The sequence below is a fragment of the Helicoverpa armigera genome, chromosome 13 (genome assembly GCF_030705265.1).
Source record: "Helicoverpa armigera isolate CAAS_96S chromosome 13, ASM3070526v1, whole genome shotgun sequence".
NCBI classification, from domain to species: Eukaryota; Metazoa; Arthropoda; class Insecta; order Lepidoptera; family Noctuidae; genus Helicoverpa; species Helicoverpa armigera.
Genome location: NC_087132.1, coordinates 4056501 through 4075724, shown reverse-complemented (window position 1 = coordinate 4075724; position 19224 = coordinate 4056501). Strand labels below are relative to the sequence as shown.

Sequence of the window (19224 nt, the reverse complement as noted above, 5' to 3'; positions counted from 1 at the left end):
ATACGAAACAATAGCAGCGAAAATAGAACACGTTTTATCGGCGAATAAAAAAAATCTATGGTCGCCAAAGTCCTTTTTTCAATTTATATTATCAATAAAATTCTTTCACAAAATGGGTGTCATTTGTTAGTGGCCGGGAGCGGCGCGCCGCAACCGCTGTCGCCGTTGACATTCAATGTTGATTCAAATGCGTACACGTTCCGACAATCGCGAACCGTACTTATCTACACGCAATTTATTCTAATACGTCTAAAGTTTTATTAAAAATGTCCCCTTTTATATGTGCATATCTTATTAAGACACTCAAGCGACGCGACGGTAAAACGTTCTTTTTATTTCTGGCTACATCTTTCAAAAAGTTGGAAATTCTTACAGTGTTTTGAATGGAAGCTTCAATTTATAAATAGAAATAATATGAAAATGATGGATTGATCCACCGTCCCACGGATACTGCGGATCGCGGGGTAGATTGAAACACTCCCGCATTTAGTTTACATTCAATGAAAAATTATGATTGAAACGTTGAGTTTAAAGCTTCTTTGTTTCTTTGAGACAACTCCACTGAAGGATTGTTTATGAATTGCTTTGAAATTTTCTTTTAATAATTTTCAATCACTGTCAAAGGCGAAGTAGATCAAACGGTATCAATTTCCATCGTTGGTCGATTATACAACACTGAGTATTTATTTTCCCATTATTCATGAAACTATTTGTGGGCTTGACAGTGGGACGTATTTTCAAGATGTTTGAAAATAATTGGAAAGTAAGGTACACGCACTTGACATGTCGTTTTCGGTAATTGCTGCCTATATTTATGACAAATGGATAGAACGGGGACATATTAAATTGTGTACAACGAAATAATTATTTTAAAACTGTAAATAATGCCTGAGGAAAATAAGTATAACGAATGATACCTACTCAAATATGTTTTGTTTTCCTTTTTTATTAGTCAATAATTCTACTGCACATAATTGAACAATCTGTAATGTGAAATTTCTCTCGAGACGGTCGGAGTCAGGCGTACCTATATCACATGGGTCACAATGATAAGATCATGGGACACGCACACGTTCCCTTTAGCTATAATTTATATTGACAGAAGTAATGATAAAGCCGACCTATTTAGTAATTATCATAAAAAGCTTTCGGTTTGTCAACAGAAGACGATAACTTGGTGCCCCAAGAGTCATCGAACTTAATTGTGCTATTAAAAGTCCTTGGCAAAATCGATACGCATTAATATAATAAATTAGGCAGACAAGTATAAGAATTTGGTGAAGTATTCTTGTACTTGAAGAGGTATGCGTATCGCTGAGTTCACGAAGGCTGCTCCATAAATCATAAGTAAAAACATAGCAGCTTACACACGTAAGGCATTACACGTACGGATTTGTTGACCCAGTTCTACTTACGTATGATTGCATTACTTTGTAATTTGTATATAAAAATACTAATATTAAACCGAATATTTGTTTGTACGCCGGTGCAGATGCTCGGCTAATTTAAATAAACTTACTGCAACGTGTTTGTTGATATAAGGAAATGATGAAACTCCGGACGGCCAGTGGCGAGTTACGAACTAATAAACATAGGCATGCCGATGCTACTTTGCAATATTTTCACTTTTCACCGCTCACGAGGAAGCCGACTGAAAGGCTTGCTGCGTGTGATGTAACTGAATGTGCTAATGTTGTGATTGCTTCACAAACACCTGAAAGATTTATTCAAGCGCCAGCACCGACTGAGCAAAACAACTTACAAACAAAAACCTATCGAGAACTTTGATTTATTTTTGTCATCGACTTTCGAAACAATTCGTAATAAATATGGAACCATTCAGCAGACTTATTTTTGACGTCATTGATGGCCTTTTGGTTTCAGGGAGCAGAAGTGCGTTAATTAAGCCCTTTTGTTTTTTTGTGTGGCTATAATTAGCATGTCAATTATTTTGTTTCTGTACCTACTTTTACTTGATTAGGCAATAGATTATTGCTTTCTCGAATGTGTAGGAGTCATTGATCTAACAATATGTTTTTTCTTCACATAAAAAGTAAGTTTCGTATTAGTTTGAATTCTTTACAAGCTTTCTCCACAACCTTTCCCCAAGTAATAAAAATAAAATCACAAATCAACAGTTTCTAAGAAATCGGCATACGTGTATTTTTAAGCTACTTACTACATGAAAACCTTACTGAATTAATGTATATTTTTTTGAAATTGAAAATAAATATATAAGAGTATTTTCTTTTCAGTCTAGGTAGACAAATGTTTATTATTGAGAAAAAGACATATAAAAACGAAAAATCTTTTTCTAGATCTTTAGGCAGAGATCGATCTGTCTCTCTTTTACGGAGATCAGCGATAATGTGACAAAGTAGGGTAGGTAGGTACTACATCACGTGCTAATGTATAGACATGACCTTGCAAATATTGTTACCATTACGTAGTGTCTGAGTAGAAGGTACGCCCTTCCAGCCTTTTACTATTGCGACACTTCGCTACTCACACTGATTTGTATTTGCACTACGTGATCAAATCTCCGACACGATCCAATGATCGAACAACAGAATGTCGTAAATAATAAATGTGTTCACGTAAATGTTTGTTTCAGTAAAAAGTTTCACGTCTAATCTCCATGTAATGGAAGTGGCGAGCCGTTCATAAAAATCTTCATGCATTGCTAAAGCGTGGAAAGAGCTTCACAAACGTAGCGAGATTACTCAACGTATTTTTTAAAATGGCAAATTTTAACTTATCCAAAATATATTTCGAGAATAAATTTCCATGCTGATGAGAATCATATGAAATAATCCATAAAACAAAGTAGCCTTTGTGCCAAAAGTGGTTTGAAGGTAAAGAGGTTTACCTAGTATTTGTTTTGGAGGATGACGTCATCGGAACCCTTTTACAACAGAGATCCTTTTATTAGTTCCCGTATCTACATGTATAGAAGGATAAAAAGTTTCATGGAAAATATTAATAAGATGTACTTTCTGTATACTCTACGCTTCAACCGGGCAAGTAGCTACGTAACAATGGCTTTTTAATATGCTGTTATTGTGAGATAACATATTTACTAATAAGATATTAATAATTTAATGGAGTCGTTTGAATACAACCACAGCTATGAAGCGGCAATAAAGTATTCATAAATATACATAAGTATATGTTTGAATATTTTAGTAATACATGGATGGATATAAAATGAGTAACTTTCGTTCGATTACATTAATACAATTTGTTTCTGATGTATTTATATACCAGATATATACTCCGTTTTTAATTAAAGGAAAACTCAAAGGACGTTTTACCCGTGTGCAAACTTTTACCTTCTGGATACGAACGAAACGACAAACGACAAGCAAAGGACGGTATCTATGAGATATTCTCTTCGGGATAGTCCAACATTTTAGTTAAAGCCAAAACTCCAGCTTCCGCGAAACGTAAAAAATGTAGTTTGTGCTGCATTGATATTTGAGTTCTCTAGCTCTATCGGTAGAAAAGCTGACTAAACTCTAGTTACGTTTCAAACTAGTTGGACAGCGCTAAATCGTCACAGTTAAAAAAGAACGCTTTGGTGCAGTCGGTGCTCGACAGATTCAGCGCCATTTTATAGCGCACGACAGAAGAGCTCCGCATGAATATAAAATAATATGAGCCTGTATGATTTTAATGTTGGATAAACATCGTAGAGACGACGCAATTTTGCATTGCGCTCCTCCAAAGCAAAGCCTGGGACGCGCCACAAAAGCACACAAAAGGTTAAACACATCGGGGACAGAGCACTTGCCTAGGGCAAGCACATTTTTTTAATGTACTTTTGGGACCACTTTAGCAAAGACGGCAAAGTAAAATTATTATAATCGATAAAATTCGAAATGAATTTTCACTTCTGGCCACAAGTTGCCAATACACGAAAAAATATTTCGTAAAAATTCTCGGATGAAATGTAATACTTGATGAGATTAAAACAAATTAAAATAGGCAGTGTACGCATTGCAGTGACGAATTTGCGATTAATGTTCATATTGTTTCAAGTGTGGGAAATGCAAGTGTGTCTGCAGTACTCTGGTTCAATATTCCAGACCATTTCATATTACTCCCATCATAATTATGTGCTGTGCCCGCAAACTTTATTAAACACAGCCTTGAAAATTGTACGAATTATTTTAAAGAATGCGTTGTTCAACTACTTTTTTTCGTCTGATAGCACTTTTACCAAGCCATAAAATGTAAAAGCGTGTCAATAAAAATGACATATCATTTTACTTATTGTCAGGCACGCATGTGTTTACTGCTTCGTTGCTTCATAAATTGGCCGAAACCGTGACTGTTGCCGCGTTAACTGTTGATGTTTGGAAGAATTTCTCAGCTAGAAACAGCCAATAGATTTTATTCCTGCGGCCCGCGTTTCATCTAGGGTGGCTTTGCCCGGTGAAATACCAACACGTCCCTCAATGTCTTCCTGGAAGTCCATGAGGATTTCTCCGCCAAAAGTGTGTTAGCGTTGTATTGTGTGTATGTGAAAGTATGTACCTACATGCAGAAAATGGGAAAATACATACAATGACGTTGCATTTTATTAGCAGCGGATGGAGGAAAATTGTTATATTTCGGAACCATACATCACTGATGAAGGAGCGCACAAATTAAACGCGCGCGGGTCGTCGGGGAGGGTGAAAGGGCTCCATGCCAGACCCTGCCCCATCTTCAGCTACCACTCAAACGAGCACCTTTAATTGGGGTGAAAATAATTATACCAATCATAAACATTAATCATGTTTAAATTACCTACTACCTCGTTCATACTACAAAGAAACTTGGCCATTATGTCGTAGCATCAAAGATGATATTAGTTTGAGAAAAAAACTCGTTATTTTTGCTCATTAAGATTTTTTTGTTCCTTTAAAAAATAAAGGCTCGTTTCGTGTTTGCAAATGTTTTCTTTTCTTGCAAGGAATTGTTATTTCGTATGAGAAAATAATATCAGGAGCACTGGGTCATTTTAACATCTAGGTAAAAGCTATTAATTACATAAATTGCGATTGCAATAAACTTGTGTAATTATTTCACGATTTGTTCCCATATATCATACATTGTTCAACAGCGGAAAGAATTGCTGTGAATAATTTCTTTAGCGCAATAGTAGTTAGGTATTGTAATTTGGTTTGGGTATGTAAATATTATGCAAGATGTGTTACATATGAATAGCTGTTATGTGTTCAACGTATCAATATTTATAAAATGATAAAAAACATATCATGATTTTATCATTCTAAGAGTTAAAAAATAATTATTATTGGTGTTCGCGAATAATAAGCAAAGCGCATCGCGTTGGGACAAAGGGCTCTAGCAATAATTAATAATAAACAAGGTTCGTTAATACCTATTTAATTTTGTGTCGGGAGCTACCTGAAGGGTCCGATGAAATACGCCATGTATTACTTGCCGGCTTCTTGGCACACCAAGTGAATTAAAACTAGGCCCCGCTTTAATGAAAACTCAATTAAGGAAAGGGTCAAGTAGGAAACCAAGGTTTTTCACGAAACATTAATACGTGAACATTCTCTTTGTGTGAGTACGACTAAACATTGCGAGCTCGTGAATTGTAGAGACCGAAGCTCGTAATTTCAAACTTTGGCAATTTTAAATCAAAGTGTCAAAATTAGGGAGGTACTTGCTGAAATTAAGTAATAAAATGCTAATCAGTTTCTATTGCTTGAACCTAAGAAATAAAAATAGGAATGAAGTCTTACCTTAGAATAAAAATACCAGTCTTTTGTTTGTTACAATTTTTACTCCTTATAATATTCCCAAGAGATTGTAAAGCAAAATGAGGTATGTTTTTATTATTTTCAATACTGCATTAGTAACGCGAATAGGCGTTAATTTTTCCCGCTACCGAAGACGCCTCCAAGATACATAATATAATAATACCTAATAATGTTATAACGAACTTGTTGCTTTGAGCAAGGATGAATAACATTGTATCTTTTACTCGCAAATCCTATTTGCTCATAATACGGCTAATACATGTATATTAGCCGTTTAGCCAACACATTTTATCTGGCTTTTATATTTTATTTTCACGTTCATTTATTCACCATGTAATGTAATCATGATGTTACGCAACGTATGAGGTTGCTAAACATTGTGTTTGAAGGGGACCCCTCATCATTTCATCTTTTCCTTGGGTGCAATAGACGCGCTGCGTACAACGTCGAGATCTATTTTCGTAATTAGTTTACAGTTGTCCGAGTAAGCTATGTTAATTATAAGTTAACGTTTACGTTGTAGTAACATGGAGGTGATAATGTGGGTGTTGTGGAGCGCGTGTTAGGGTCTAGTGGCTCCGGCTCGAAGCTCCGGTAGCCGGCGGCAGGCTGCGCACGCGACCTCGTGTCATTGACCGCCCCGCCAGCGCCGCCGTTGCGCCCGCGCCTCTGCCGTTGCTGCTTCTACGAATGGGTGTCGGACTAAGGATGCCAAAATACTCACCTGACATAATCGTTTCTAAGAAAACACGAAGCGGAAAATACGAGTCATTACCAATAAGCTACGAAAGTTTCCCTTTACTTAGAAAAGCTCTTTTTGACCTGGTTTTTTTATTATCATAAACAAAACAGAATATTTTATTTTTTTAGAACGCAGACCATTTATTTTAAGCTAAGCTGAAGTTCACTTATCGACGTTGAAATATCAGTCATCAATTTTATTTACCCGACTGCCAAAGAAGGAGGGTAATGTTTTTCGAGTGTATGTAAGTATGTATGTATGTATGTATGTCTGTTCCTTTGTGACCTCCTGTAGCCTAAACGGCTTGATGGATTTTGATGTATGAGGTATCGTTAGATTTGTCTTGATTACGGGAGTGTCATAGGATACATTTTATCCTAAAAGTCCCACGGGATATTTTTTCTAAATTTCCCTTTAAAAAAATATGTATGCGGTATCATTAGATTCATTTCAATCACGGGAGTAATAATTAATATAGGATACGTTTTTTCTCAAAATTCCCACGGGAACATGTTAATTCTGCGTCAACGCAAAGCAACTCATGCGTTAGCAAGCAAAAAGATAGGGCGTGGCCTGGCATGCGGCGCGCGGCGCGGTGCGGAGGGGGATATGCTCGAGTATACAGCCCGAATGCGGGCACACGCATAAGGGCACACGTCGTTGACGGTCTTCAGCAGTAATGACTCACCTAATTCTTTTTCTTCTTCACTACCAACAGTCCAGATTGGCGGTAAATTTATGTTGCGGAGTAACATCACTCGTAATCTAAAGCCAAATGTCGTCGAAATAATTTAAAATGGTACTTACATATACATAGTCTTCTACATCTACAACATTTTCGTTAAATAAAAACAGCTAAAAAGTTATAAATAAAAGAATTATTATTAAAAAAAACAAAATACCCGACTGCACACTAAAAAAAGAGTAAAACAAGCCCCACAATAATATTTAATTTATAAATATTGATGGAAAGCATCGCAGGCGGGGACCACCTTGACCGCCACCAACGAAAATTCTGCTAAATGGTGCACAACCGAAATGACTATAAATAAGCCTCTGTTGGTCCCCACCTGCGATGCTTTCCATCAATATTTATAAATTAAATATTATTGTGGGGCTTGTTTTACTCTTTTTTTAGTGTGCAGTCGGGTATTTTGTTTTTTTTAATAATAATTTGGACATGAATTTGTGAAAATATTTTAGACAACCCTAACTAAAACCGTTTAGATGTACGAGTGAAAAAGACGGCAAATCAAGGTGTTATAAGAGTGAGTGAGATAGCATCAATCCTGTTGTGGTGATAGAAAAAGAGAAACCAGTGTGAGAAAAAAATACGTTAAGTCATTGTAATTTTCGAAATATGTGCGTGTATTTTATAGCGGATTACGAATGGTGACAAGATTTTATGGTACAGAAAAAATATATTTTAGGGCTTAAAAAAGAATGGCGTAAATGATATTGCTTAAAATCGAACATGTGAGAATAACGTTGAAGTCACCTCTGACATTTACTTAGTTCATTCATACTGAGAATCATAGATTAGAATGTATTTCCGAGAACTGGATTCGAGTACGAGATGAGTAACTCTATATGCGTAATAGTAAAAAAAACGTGGCGAAACTGTTCATTATATCGACTATCAATTCTTTTATTGAAATCTGTTTACTACTTCAGACAAAAGTTTTGATAGTGAATAAATCAAAGTCAATAAGTTGTTCTATTTTTACTACTTCATCCCAAGTTTCTTTTGAAACTTACTTTACCGTACCATGTTTTTTATTACTTTTTCATTCAGTACTATTTTGACAGATACCTACTATTCAACTATTTTTGAGAGGGAGATCTTTTACCTTTGAATATAAACTATCTGGGAGTAGTTTCTGAAGAAAAATATTGCAAAATAAAATAGGTAAAACAAATTATTCTTGGTTATTCTAACATCTACAGTCAGATGTGGGTCCGAAGTTTTGAACCATCTGAACTAACTTGAGTTTCTAGAGGTTTAATTTATTGTTTTCAATTTCTATTAAAGTTGTACGTGGTATTCCTGAAACGTTTTCTGAATTTGCTGTGTTCACCGCTAGAAATAATTGGTTTACTGAATAATTGAGAGACGGGACGCAGGCCACGGTACAAAGAGACCTGACTACGAAGACAATTAACTCTCAAAAATATTGTAGCTCATGTTTCGTACATTTATCTACTTTTCAACTTTTAAATCTGGGTCTATGTCCTAGCTATATGTTGATATGATTACTAGAGTAATGTCAAATTCCTATATAGGGTGGGTAAAACAACAGATGGAATATTGGGAATGGCTTCTAGTCTGAACTCAGGAACCTGCACCCTTGGTCACCCATATATATTTTTGTCTCAGCATAAACTATTCTAATTCAAAGCCGTTATAATATGTGATGTTGTGATATTTTATATTTTCACGCTAATACTTTCCGTCGCGGATAAGAAAATGACATCACACAAAAGTTGGACAGTTTTCCAAGTCATATTATTATGCATTCTGTTGGAAGATTACATTCTCGTAGCCTTTAATATAAACAGGGTATTTACGTGCAAATTTTGGAACCTCTTACTTTTGATTTGTATGAATGATCATTCTTGCTCGGTCTTGGTTGAGCTTCCAAGAAGCCGAAAGAGATACCTCAAAACCTATTGAGATGCAACACTTATTATCATTACTTAGAAAACTAACACATTCTCAAAACCTTCATTTATTTTCCAAGGCCTTTTGTTTCATCTTAATGACGCTATATTATGTTAAGGTCCTATGCATAATGATCGTTTAGATAAGGCCTAATGTGTTATAAAATGTAAAGCGTTTGAAAGTTTTCTCAGGTGCTCCGTAGCCGGTGTGTCGACTTTCATGCGTCGCTTTTATTTTAAAACATTTTAAATTTTCTTATATGAAAGATAGCAAGGCGGCTTATGCTATCTTTCCAGACCGACGAACAGTAAATTTAAAAAGACGACACAAGATTGCAGACTTTAAAAAATGTCACAGAGATACGCAGTCATACGTTTCTTGTGGAGTGTTTCGTGAATAAATGACGATTGATTTCTTACATTATTTTGTTGTTATTTCAGCGTGGTGCTCGGTGCGGGCTGAAGATGAGCAGCACGACGCTCGGGAAGGCGATGACGTCACGATGCAGTGCCGCTTCGCCCTGGAGCCGCTCGCCGGCGAGTCCCTCACCTACTACTGGGTGAGGAGCACCGCCAGCGGCCACGACAACGTCGCCATCGGCAACATACCGCTCGAGACTAATTACCAGTAAGTTCAACTACCTTCCGAAAATTATCCTTAACATTTTTTACAGTCTTCACAAACAATAAGAAATTCAATTTTCTTCACGCTAAAACAAACCGTATCTTACTGTATTCCAAACACACATTGTTTGGGTTTGTATACTCAACATTACGTACCTCAAAAGTAAACGGCTTTGGCAGATTTTTGTATATCCAGGCCCCGGCCGGAGGTTAAATGTGTCAAGATGCAAATCTTAGTTAGGTGCTAGTAGATACTTATGATGTTACGAGCTCCCCTGGACATGTCATGCTCCTTCGAAAGGCTTTTTATTTTCTACACGAACAAGATATTCAAATAAGCACCGATCTCTCGGGTAAATATCGGACATCTGCCAACCCTTATAAAATAATTAATATTCATGAAAAAGTACAAAGAGTTTGCGTGCTAAACACGCAGTTGGGTCGAAATAATGCCGCCATAACTTTACTAAATAAGTAAATTATTGGGGATTAAAACTTATCTAACAAGTATTATAACTTTTATTATATGATCGTGCCGTAACTTAGCAGGTAGAAAATATTTAAAACCTCCTTCCAACTCATTAAATTAATTTATTTATGTAACGAATCAAGTTTAGGTGAAATTTATAGTTGTGATAAAATAAAAGTGAGAGATCTGAAACCAAAATAAGAGAAATACATTTACGTAATTTCATGCACGAGTGGAGACATTGAATACGATGCGACATCGCCTAAAACGAAGAAGATAAATTCAACGTCCAAATATCTTTCTTTTCGAGTGTACATGATGGCAGGCGACAACCTTTAAACTGTACATTGGGAAGATCCCACGAGCATTAAAACATATCTACATGTATATTAAGTTGACTCGGGAGAATACATAGCTACATACAATTTTACGAAGAATAAAAAAACAGCTATGGCAATTCAGACAGAATAAATGAAACTGTATGTCCTTAGGTTTTTCAGCGTGAAAGGGAATTCAGGCATAATGTCTAAGCTGCCAACACTGAAAAATACACAAATCAGTTTCTAGTTTTGTACCAGTATGCTTCTCATATTGTTTATTTCTTTTTCGATACAACGCTCTTATCATTTCTGAAGAAACATAGCAGCTGAAATCAAATTCAGGATCTAAATAATTATTACTCTTTGTTGTTCACTATAAAAATACACAAGCATAAAACTATAGCGAACAAATTGTAAGGCTCTAATCTTAATCTAAATCTTTAAAGTTTGCCTTTTCATTTCAGTCAGGCGGTGTAATGTGCCAAATATGGTAGGTACGACTTGAGACTAAAACATTTCAAATGAAAATGTTTTTCATTCCGCCGAAATCAAAGCTAGCTTGTCATATTCGGGACAGAGTAATTATAACAATAACTAGCATATGACTGTAATAAGATCCAAAGGTTTAAATCAAATTAAAATAAAAAGTACACACGTCCAGTTTTCATTTTCGGATGGTCTTTGTCACATATGAAGTTGGCGTCATTATTGAATTAATGTGGTTAATGGTTAACAAGGGAAACAATATGAATTTAAAACCGCGTCCATTACTCCTTAAATACAAAAATAAAATATCAAAGCCGCATATATTGCTTTACATCATTAATTTCATCCTCTTTTGCATTTAATAAAGGTGGATTATCATCTGATTTTATATGTATAACATCATCTGCGTTAATGCTTCTTTACTTACCACTCGAATTCATTAAACAGTTTGCAAAGCCGTTGGCTATAAGAAACCGATGACATTTATAATTTGGGGAAATCGTTATCTCCTGTCCTAACATCACAAGTTTCGAACAAAAGCAATTTTCATTAAAAGCTCATCCTTTTTATGGATTGCCTACTTTATTTCTTATTGATGAACTTGCTTCCGAATCCACGGAATATAACTTTATGAGCTTTTCTTCGACAAAAATATGATTTATGGCACTGTAATCGCTGTGTGGTTTGTCTTTGCTACTTATAAGAAAATGAGCAAGCTTATTCGATAGAAAAACAAGGATTATGTATTTGTGTTTACGTTACAATCGTATGCTGGACGTTGGTTCAATAGTATTTATTATGCAAGGTAATTAGGGCTCTTCGCGCTATTTATGCTACGGTAATGGTATACATTAGCGTTTGCTACGTCACTATTTTATACAGCCATTTGTTATCAATATAAATATACTTTCGTAACGGCCTTAAAAATACAACGTTCTCTTTTTAAATACCTGAATAAACTGAGTGCCCTCTAAAATATTGAGTTAGATGCGGTATTGTATGAATTATGAAAAGAGCTAGCTTAAGAAAAATGCCTTTTGAACAAAGCAAAATGGGCGCTAGCAAAATTATCATTCGTAATACGTACTAATAATGCAAATGGAATATAGTTGTCAACGTTGTCATCTCATAATAAGGCAAAACAGGAAATCTTTCTGAACGCCCCGACACCAACCACAATAATATTAAGGTTGTAGGTACGCGCCGGGCCTTGTCACCACTAAGAGGGAATTACTTAAAATGCCTTTGTGTCATTTCTGTACCAAGATACACACATACACAAGATTAGCATTTAGCATCCTTTCAAACGTTGTATGTCACGGGCTTTGGACTTAAAACAGCTTTTGTTTATGAAAACATTTTTAAATTCAACCACAAACTACAAACAAAACGGAAGATTAAATATCGTTGGGACCTACAAACACAGCTGTACATATTCAAATGTAGTTACAGTGAATGTGTGTCTATTCAGGAACGGCTTACAAATATTCTGCAAGCAGTCTGAAGGATGACGTACTCGTTGCTTGAACGTAAAGATCTCAGGGGAGCATTGATACAGCCTATTGTTTTCAGTACGATCGTGCCGGAATATGTTAGAGTAATGAGCAAATCCATTAGAGGAATATGATCTTCGGATTAAAGGGTGTATGTTTTGTTGCAGGATCTCGTACGCGCCGACGGAGGGTCGCTTCGACCTGATGGTGTCGAATGTATCGTACGAGCGGGACAACGGGCGGTTCGAGTGCCGGGTGAAGGCGGGAGGGTCGGGGCGCACGCTGCACGCGCAGGGCCACGCGCTCACCGTGCTGACGAGCCCGCGCGCGCCCGTGCTCTCCCCGGGCTCGCACGCGCAGTCGCAGGAGGGCAGGGAACTCAACCTCTCCTGCTCGTCCTCTGGAGGCTCGCCCGAACCCACCATCAAGTAAGATTACCTTTGCAAATGTCTCGTTATGCCACTCACGTTTAGAGCATAACTTGTATCATATCTCGCACACCTAGGTACGCGCTCCGACACATGACACAATTACACTGTTATGTTTAATAGGGTTTCGAAAATAAAATGAGCTTGCTTGTTATGTTACTAACGGGAATAAGGTGTGTAAAATGATTTCAAAAATTTCGCGGAGACGGATTCTAAGATTTTCCCTTATGGTGATAAGATAACTTTACGGTATGTTAACAACTTCTGTGAGTTTTTTATCAACTTTTCGTTAACTCCGGTGATAAATGAAGGCTCTACGTAAAACATTTCGCCAAAACCAATTCATATTTAACTTCGAAAACCTTCGAAATTACTTTTCTACAGGATTATAACATGTAAGTAAGTAATAATTTTGAAAAACAACATAAGTTAAATGAACTGTGTGCCTGAGTCTGTCTGAAGCTCCTGTTGATATGTAGGTGTGGCAGTTTTAAAACTTTGCTGTGATGTAAGCGTAAAGTTACAAATTAAACATCTAATTATAATTAGCAGTTCACATGTGTGTGTAAGTAGAATTGTTCAAAGTTGAGCCTTAGGCAAATATTTGATGTATCTTTAAATAAGTCTTAAGTTTAGTACTCTGAGATAAGCTAGAGCCACACAATTTAATTCCAGCAAATGCTACTATGAACGCTATCCGAGGGAACAGCTAAGTTCATTACAGCCGGCTTCACACGTAATGTACCCACGTCTAGCTTTAATTATGAATACGTTCGGGAGACATCGAAAGCCGTTCACGGAATGAAATAATTAATTTGACATACAGCTAAACCCTCAGAGAAATAAAAACAATTAATGGTAGTTCCGTAATAACGTACTGTTGTTATGTAGGTTAATTATTGTTCTCCGAGTTTTCATTATTTAAACTTATATTTGGCATCGTGAAAACCATGAAAACGTGCCCCTCGTAGCTGAGTTTATTCTCAGTAATTTAACACGAGTATCGTGTTTCAAGACAGCACTCTTGCGTCTGATTTGTACAAACCGTCGAAAACTTGAGCCAGCTCTGTACAAGTGGTCGTCGGTACTAATCCTCCACTCCACTTTGTACGTTTTCGTACCAAACCGTAATTGGCTTTTACCTAACGCATTAAGAACGGCGTACGGGGAAGATAAAAAGCTGATAAATGTGGTGATAAATTTCATGTAGGCAGTGACTCGGATTCAATTAGAGTCGGGAGGAAAGGCAGGGTACGGGACCGACCAGCCGGTTGTCCAAATGACCGTTGCTGCCACACATATTACGCCCGGTACAAATAATGAAATGAAAGCGTTGCACTGAGCTAGGGTTTACGGGGATATTCGAAAATGATGTCATATGAGGCCGCTACGTCGTTGTCGCCGAGCCGGCACTATAGTTTGCATAAAAAGGTCGGCATCTCGGCCGGATGAAACTAGGTGTTCTGGATACACGTCACAAAAACTCAGTATACGAGGTACTACGTTTAACCGGATATGTGTCCCGGATACATGAACTATGAGCCGCTGCCAGTGCCGGATAACTTTCAGTGCTATCATTGCTTTGTGGCGGATATTTTTACTTTTAAATTCGTGTTATTGGAGGTAGATTAAAAACAGTAGGTAATGAATCGAAATAAAATGAACTGCTAATAAAACTCTCGAAAATACATATTTACTATACATAAAATAAAATATTATATCCCCCTAGTCATGCTCTCTTTGACATCGAAAATTGCGCACATAAGTATTTGTGCATAGTGACTAAAATAAAAATGAATTATTTACATACTAACCATTTACTGAATGACACAAATGTTTACTTATATCTACTATTTATCTTCATATCTAAACATCCAAGTTATGAAAAGTTTACTCAACAAGTGAATAAATAATATTAATCAAACTAAAAAGGTCCGTTTACCCGCTATAATATTAATTAATTTCTAAACATGGAAACCTTCTTCAACTTATTACCTGTTGCCTGATAAAGCTCGCTTCCACGTGTACGAGCAAAAAGTGGCGCAAGTTTTATTTTAATTAAAATCTAATCAGGAATTTTGGGGTAACCGCTCAAAGTTCATGGCGTGCACCTGTGCGGTACCCATTCTTGTCCTAACTCACCAAAAAGTTGTGGCTTTGTTACGGACTCCCGACCATCCCTGTCGTGCCACCGACGACCGAAATCACTACCAGAGTACGATCAACTAGAAAACTTTCATCATCTCTTACAATAAAGTGTGAACTACTACCTTACAAATCTGTTATTTTATACAGAAATCACAATCAAAAGAACCGCGTACACACTAAATTATACGTTGGTAAGGTTTGTGGAACACGAAACTTAGGCACCTTCCTGTTTAAATTTTAAATTCTATTCTGAGTGGGATCTAAATTCTAAAATAAACATGTGTGGTTTTGTACGTGTGTACTTACCACTCTCACCGATGTGAATGTGTAATTGTAGAACAATTACGTATTTTTGAATTCCACTTTCTATAAATAAAATCAAAATGCGAAATTAATTTACACAATACTCAATGAAAATGTAATTTAATATCAAACACTGATACACTTTAGGCTCTCATTAACTGCTTTTTGATTAGTTTCAAAACGTAATAAGGACGTAGTAAATTGTTTTGCTAATGGGAATTATTGTAATCTTAGATTTATAATGGAATATTTTATCACACTCTCGCAACAAAGAGAAGAATTTTGTTAATCGCTCTTTGAGAAACCACAACCCTAAGGCTCAGTGGTTCAAACAGAAAATAGATTACTGCTGTGTTTCAATGGGAAAAGCAATAAACATTATTTTACCGAATACCGAAGGGTTCGCGACTAATGTAAATTCACTCACACTCTAGATTCAGCAATAAAGTATCCTAGGCAATCAACATTGCATGCGTTCACAATAACAAATCTAGTTATTTGGCAAAGACATAAAAACATGCCTATGTTAACCTCACATGTTCTACATACTTACCTGTTCTATGAAATTTTTTTAGTCTTTAAAATACACGTTCCTATACTAATGGATTCACTCTTTAGGTGGTACCGTGAGGGTTCGACCTACCCCTTGGATGCGACGATAGCGCACGCCAAGACCCGGTCAGAGCCGACCGTGGCGACGCTGACGCTGATGCCGACCAGGGAAGATGACGGCGCCGTATTCCGCTGTGTGGTGTGGAACCGCGCCATGTCCGAAGGCCAACAGCTCGATGCCTCCGTCGATCTCAGCGTCAATTGTAAGTACATGTACATAAGACTTTTTGACCCTACAGCCGTTGTTGCCAAATTTCAATTTTGTTTGCAAAGAAAACCCTATAAAAAAGCGTTTTCATTCGTCCCAAATTATCCTATTTAAGGCGCGACCTTTCTAAATTTTCTTTCCTTTAAAAACCTTCTTCTGACTATTACGAACGTTTTAAAAGAAAAATTGTCGATTTGAATCAGCCTCGCTCAAGTAAAAACTAAAGTTCAATAACGAACAATGATTAATTTTATTTATTTATATACACGTTTCGTTGTAGTTTATCCTCTTAGTAATCATTAGTCATGTAATCATGTCAACATTAGTTTCTTTCGAAGAAAACTGTTTTTATTATGATTCGTTTTGAAATGATAGAGAAATTGCGACGTTGGTATACAGAAAAATGTTTGTATCTAAGCACTAAATAATTAACTTCCGAGAACGGTGCAATATGAACACATCAACAATTACCAGGATGTCGTTTGCTGTTGAAATGAAAGGTAAACGTTGTTTGTCTATCAGCTGCATTAATTCTCACGCGAATTGTAAAAGTCAACCCGGGAAGGAGCAGTGCTGGACGGTGGAACGCGAAGCCACTGAATTATATCAGTGCATTATGACATTCTTAAACCCAACACTCACTATATCATTTTAACGCTCTTCTCCCTTAAGTCGTTTAAAGCAATTTAGAGGTCTTTTATCATCGGAATTTACAGGAAATGAAGCTTTTTAAATCAACCATTCATTACAGAGAAAGACACGAATATTCGTGATATTCCTATGCTAAGCCAAAGCTAGTAGCGAGCGTCATGAAGACATCACAGTACAGACTGAAATCAATATCGATGCAATTTATCACGTTCGGAATCCGCACTGCGAGCGTCTGTCCCCGGTGTGTGATTGGGCACATCCATAGTGGTCACCCGTTACTTGAATAACCGGTTACATTACCACTACTTTACGTTGAAATATAGCCCTAAAGGATTATACTAAATTATTCTCTAACCAAGCTTTGAATAATAAGCACGTTGTATGACAGTATGGTCCAAAGTCTTAACTTACTGAAAATGTGAACGTGAAAGCAACTTTATAGTAACGAAAGTAATAATAGAGCTCTTTGTGAAAGCTAGTTTAGGAAAGTGCTACCACCATGTACCCATTTCTGCAACAATTACTATGTTATGGTACTGGCACATAGGACATTTCGAGTTAGTCTCCAGGGCGAGAACGCACCTGCATAGCTTGGGTAGTAATTATAAATGTAGCAGCCTGCGACCACCAACCAGTGGGCGATATGGCATGTTTGTTTGCTCTGCTATTACATAAAAACAATATTAGGAATGTATCCCCCTCATACATAATTGTGGATTCTGACCACAAAATGTAAACAACAACTTCATTCATCACGTGTACGCACGTAGATTTAGTTATTTGTTCGTTTATATGTAGTGTTATATTTAAGCCAGTTACGTCATCCAATTCTTTTCACGCTCCGAGTAAACCTATTCAGGAATTTGGCTAAGGGTGTCTCGGATTTGCAAAACAAGTGACAAACAATAACTTGTTTGTATTTACATCCAGTGAATATTTTCCAAAGGTTGTATTTGTGTAGGTATCATTTTATTTATAAGAAGGTTTTCTTTCGATGAAAAAGAAGAAACAACAATGCATAAAAACGAAATAAGTTTTTTTTTTGTAATATAATAATCCCGTCAGATATCTTCGAACTCGTACTGTAGAGCCAGTTATCAAATACGAAGATGTATTTACGGTTTCAATTTGTTTTTTTTTTTAACCATTTTTACAGAAAACGGCTTTAACTTGCAAGGAGCTGACTCGTATAAAACTTCTGTATATACAATAATGAATCTCTATCGTCCAATTTCAATTAATGCATTGCGTTTTATATCCCCGAAGTGGCTTCCTTCGTAGTAAAATCTTATTTTCGTACAATAAATCTTTGATGATTTGCTGGTCGTAAAACTTTGATGTTTTCTTCAAGTCGACCAACATCTTTCATGAAATTCCTTTGTGTTTGTAATAGATACAGAGCCTAATTTATTTTAATAGCTTGTTTTTTTTTGCACAATAACTTTTTATTACCCAGACCTGAGACTAAGTAGAGCACTACTTAACAGGTCTTTAAAAAGTCTGTTATCCAGAGTGGAATGGCTAACTTTAGCTAGGATTTAATAGCCGGTCGGTAGTTTTAAAAGTGCTACATAAAAGTCGTACGTCGAATGTAAAGAACCACCGGCAGATAGTGTTTGTACGAACTCCTTTCGCGTGTTCAAATGTAGACATCTCGGGCATACGAATCCCTGAGCGGAGCCAGCGGCCATCAAGGAAACGCAAAAGCTCTCGGCAAATAACCCCAATGACCTAAACTTGCTCCCACTACCTCGGGAATGGAATCCTGTGCGCTACTATTTACATGGCCTTCTAGAAATACCTTTGATGTTTTTGATGCCTTGGTTTGAACCTCATGTGTTCATTGAAGGTGACAAATTTGTGTAAGGAGTAATCATTACTCGATGGTACATTTCGCCTTTTTTCATAGCTGGTTTAAAATTTGTCGACATAGATGAGTAAATTCTGTTTAGAAATAACAAAGAAATTCCAAATTTCAAAAAGAAATTCAAAAAGGAATTCTTGAGTTATACCCTACCGTACTATAAGCTCACTTGATTCTCTATTTATTCAGTGAATAGAAGGAAAACTTCAGCTTTAGTTCGTAGTTTTTTGTTAAAGTGTAACTTTGTTCCAATAGAAGCTTCCCTCATAACTACAAAATCATTATGTACTAGTTGTTTTGAACCTTTATGTTTGTTACGGCTTTGACCGTAGTCGAAACCTTTTATTTTGCTTTCGTTTGGCCAAATTGCTTACAAAAACGTTCATGAAAAATATACGGACTTTTGTTGGACTAATTCCGAGTGTATTTTATCTAGTT

The 19224-nt window shown here is 36.5% G+C and overlaps 2 protein-coding genes across 4 annotated transcripts in view; both read left to right on the top strand.

The window, feature by feature from the left end:
• LOC110384364 (RNA polymerase II transcriptional coactivator) overlaps positions 1 to 19224 on the top strand; it is a 132280-nt gene that overhangs the window by 46768 nt on the left and 66288 nt on the right. The gene's annotated exons all lie outside the window — the stretch shown is intronic.
• The window catches only part of LOC110384339 (hemicentin-2), a 54545-nt gene that overhangs the window by 25490 nt on the left and 9831 nt on the right, over positions 1 to 19224 (top strand). For all 3 annotated transcript variants that reach the window (XM_049840406.2, XM_021345576.3, XM_049840407.2), the window contains exons 2-4: positions 9622 to 9808; positions 12740 to 13000; positions 16070 to 16266. In XM_049840406.2, coding sequence (XP_049696363.1) covers positions 9622 to 9808; positions 12740 to 13000; positions 16070 to 16266 — 645 coding nt within the window. The remainder of the gene's footprint in view (positions 1 to 9621; positions 9809 to 12739; positions 13001 to 16069; positions 16267 to 19224) is intronic.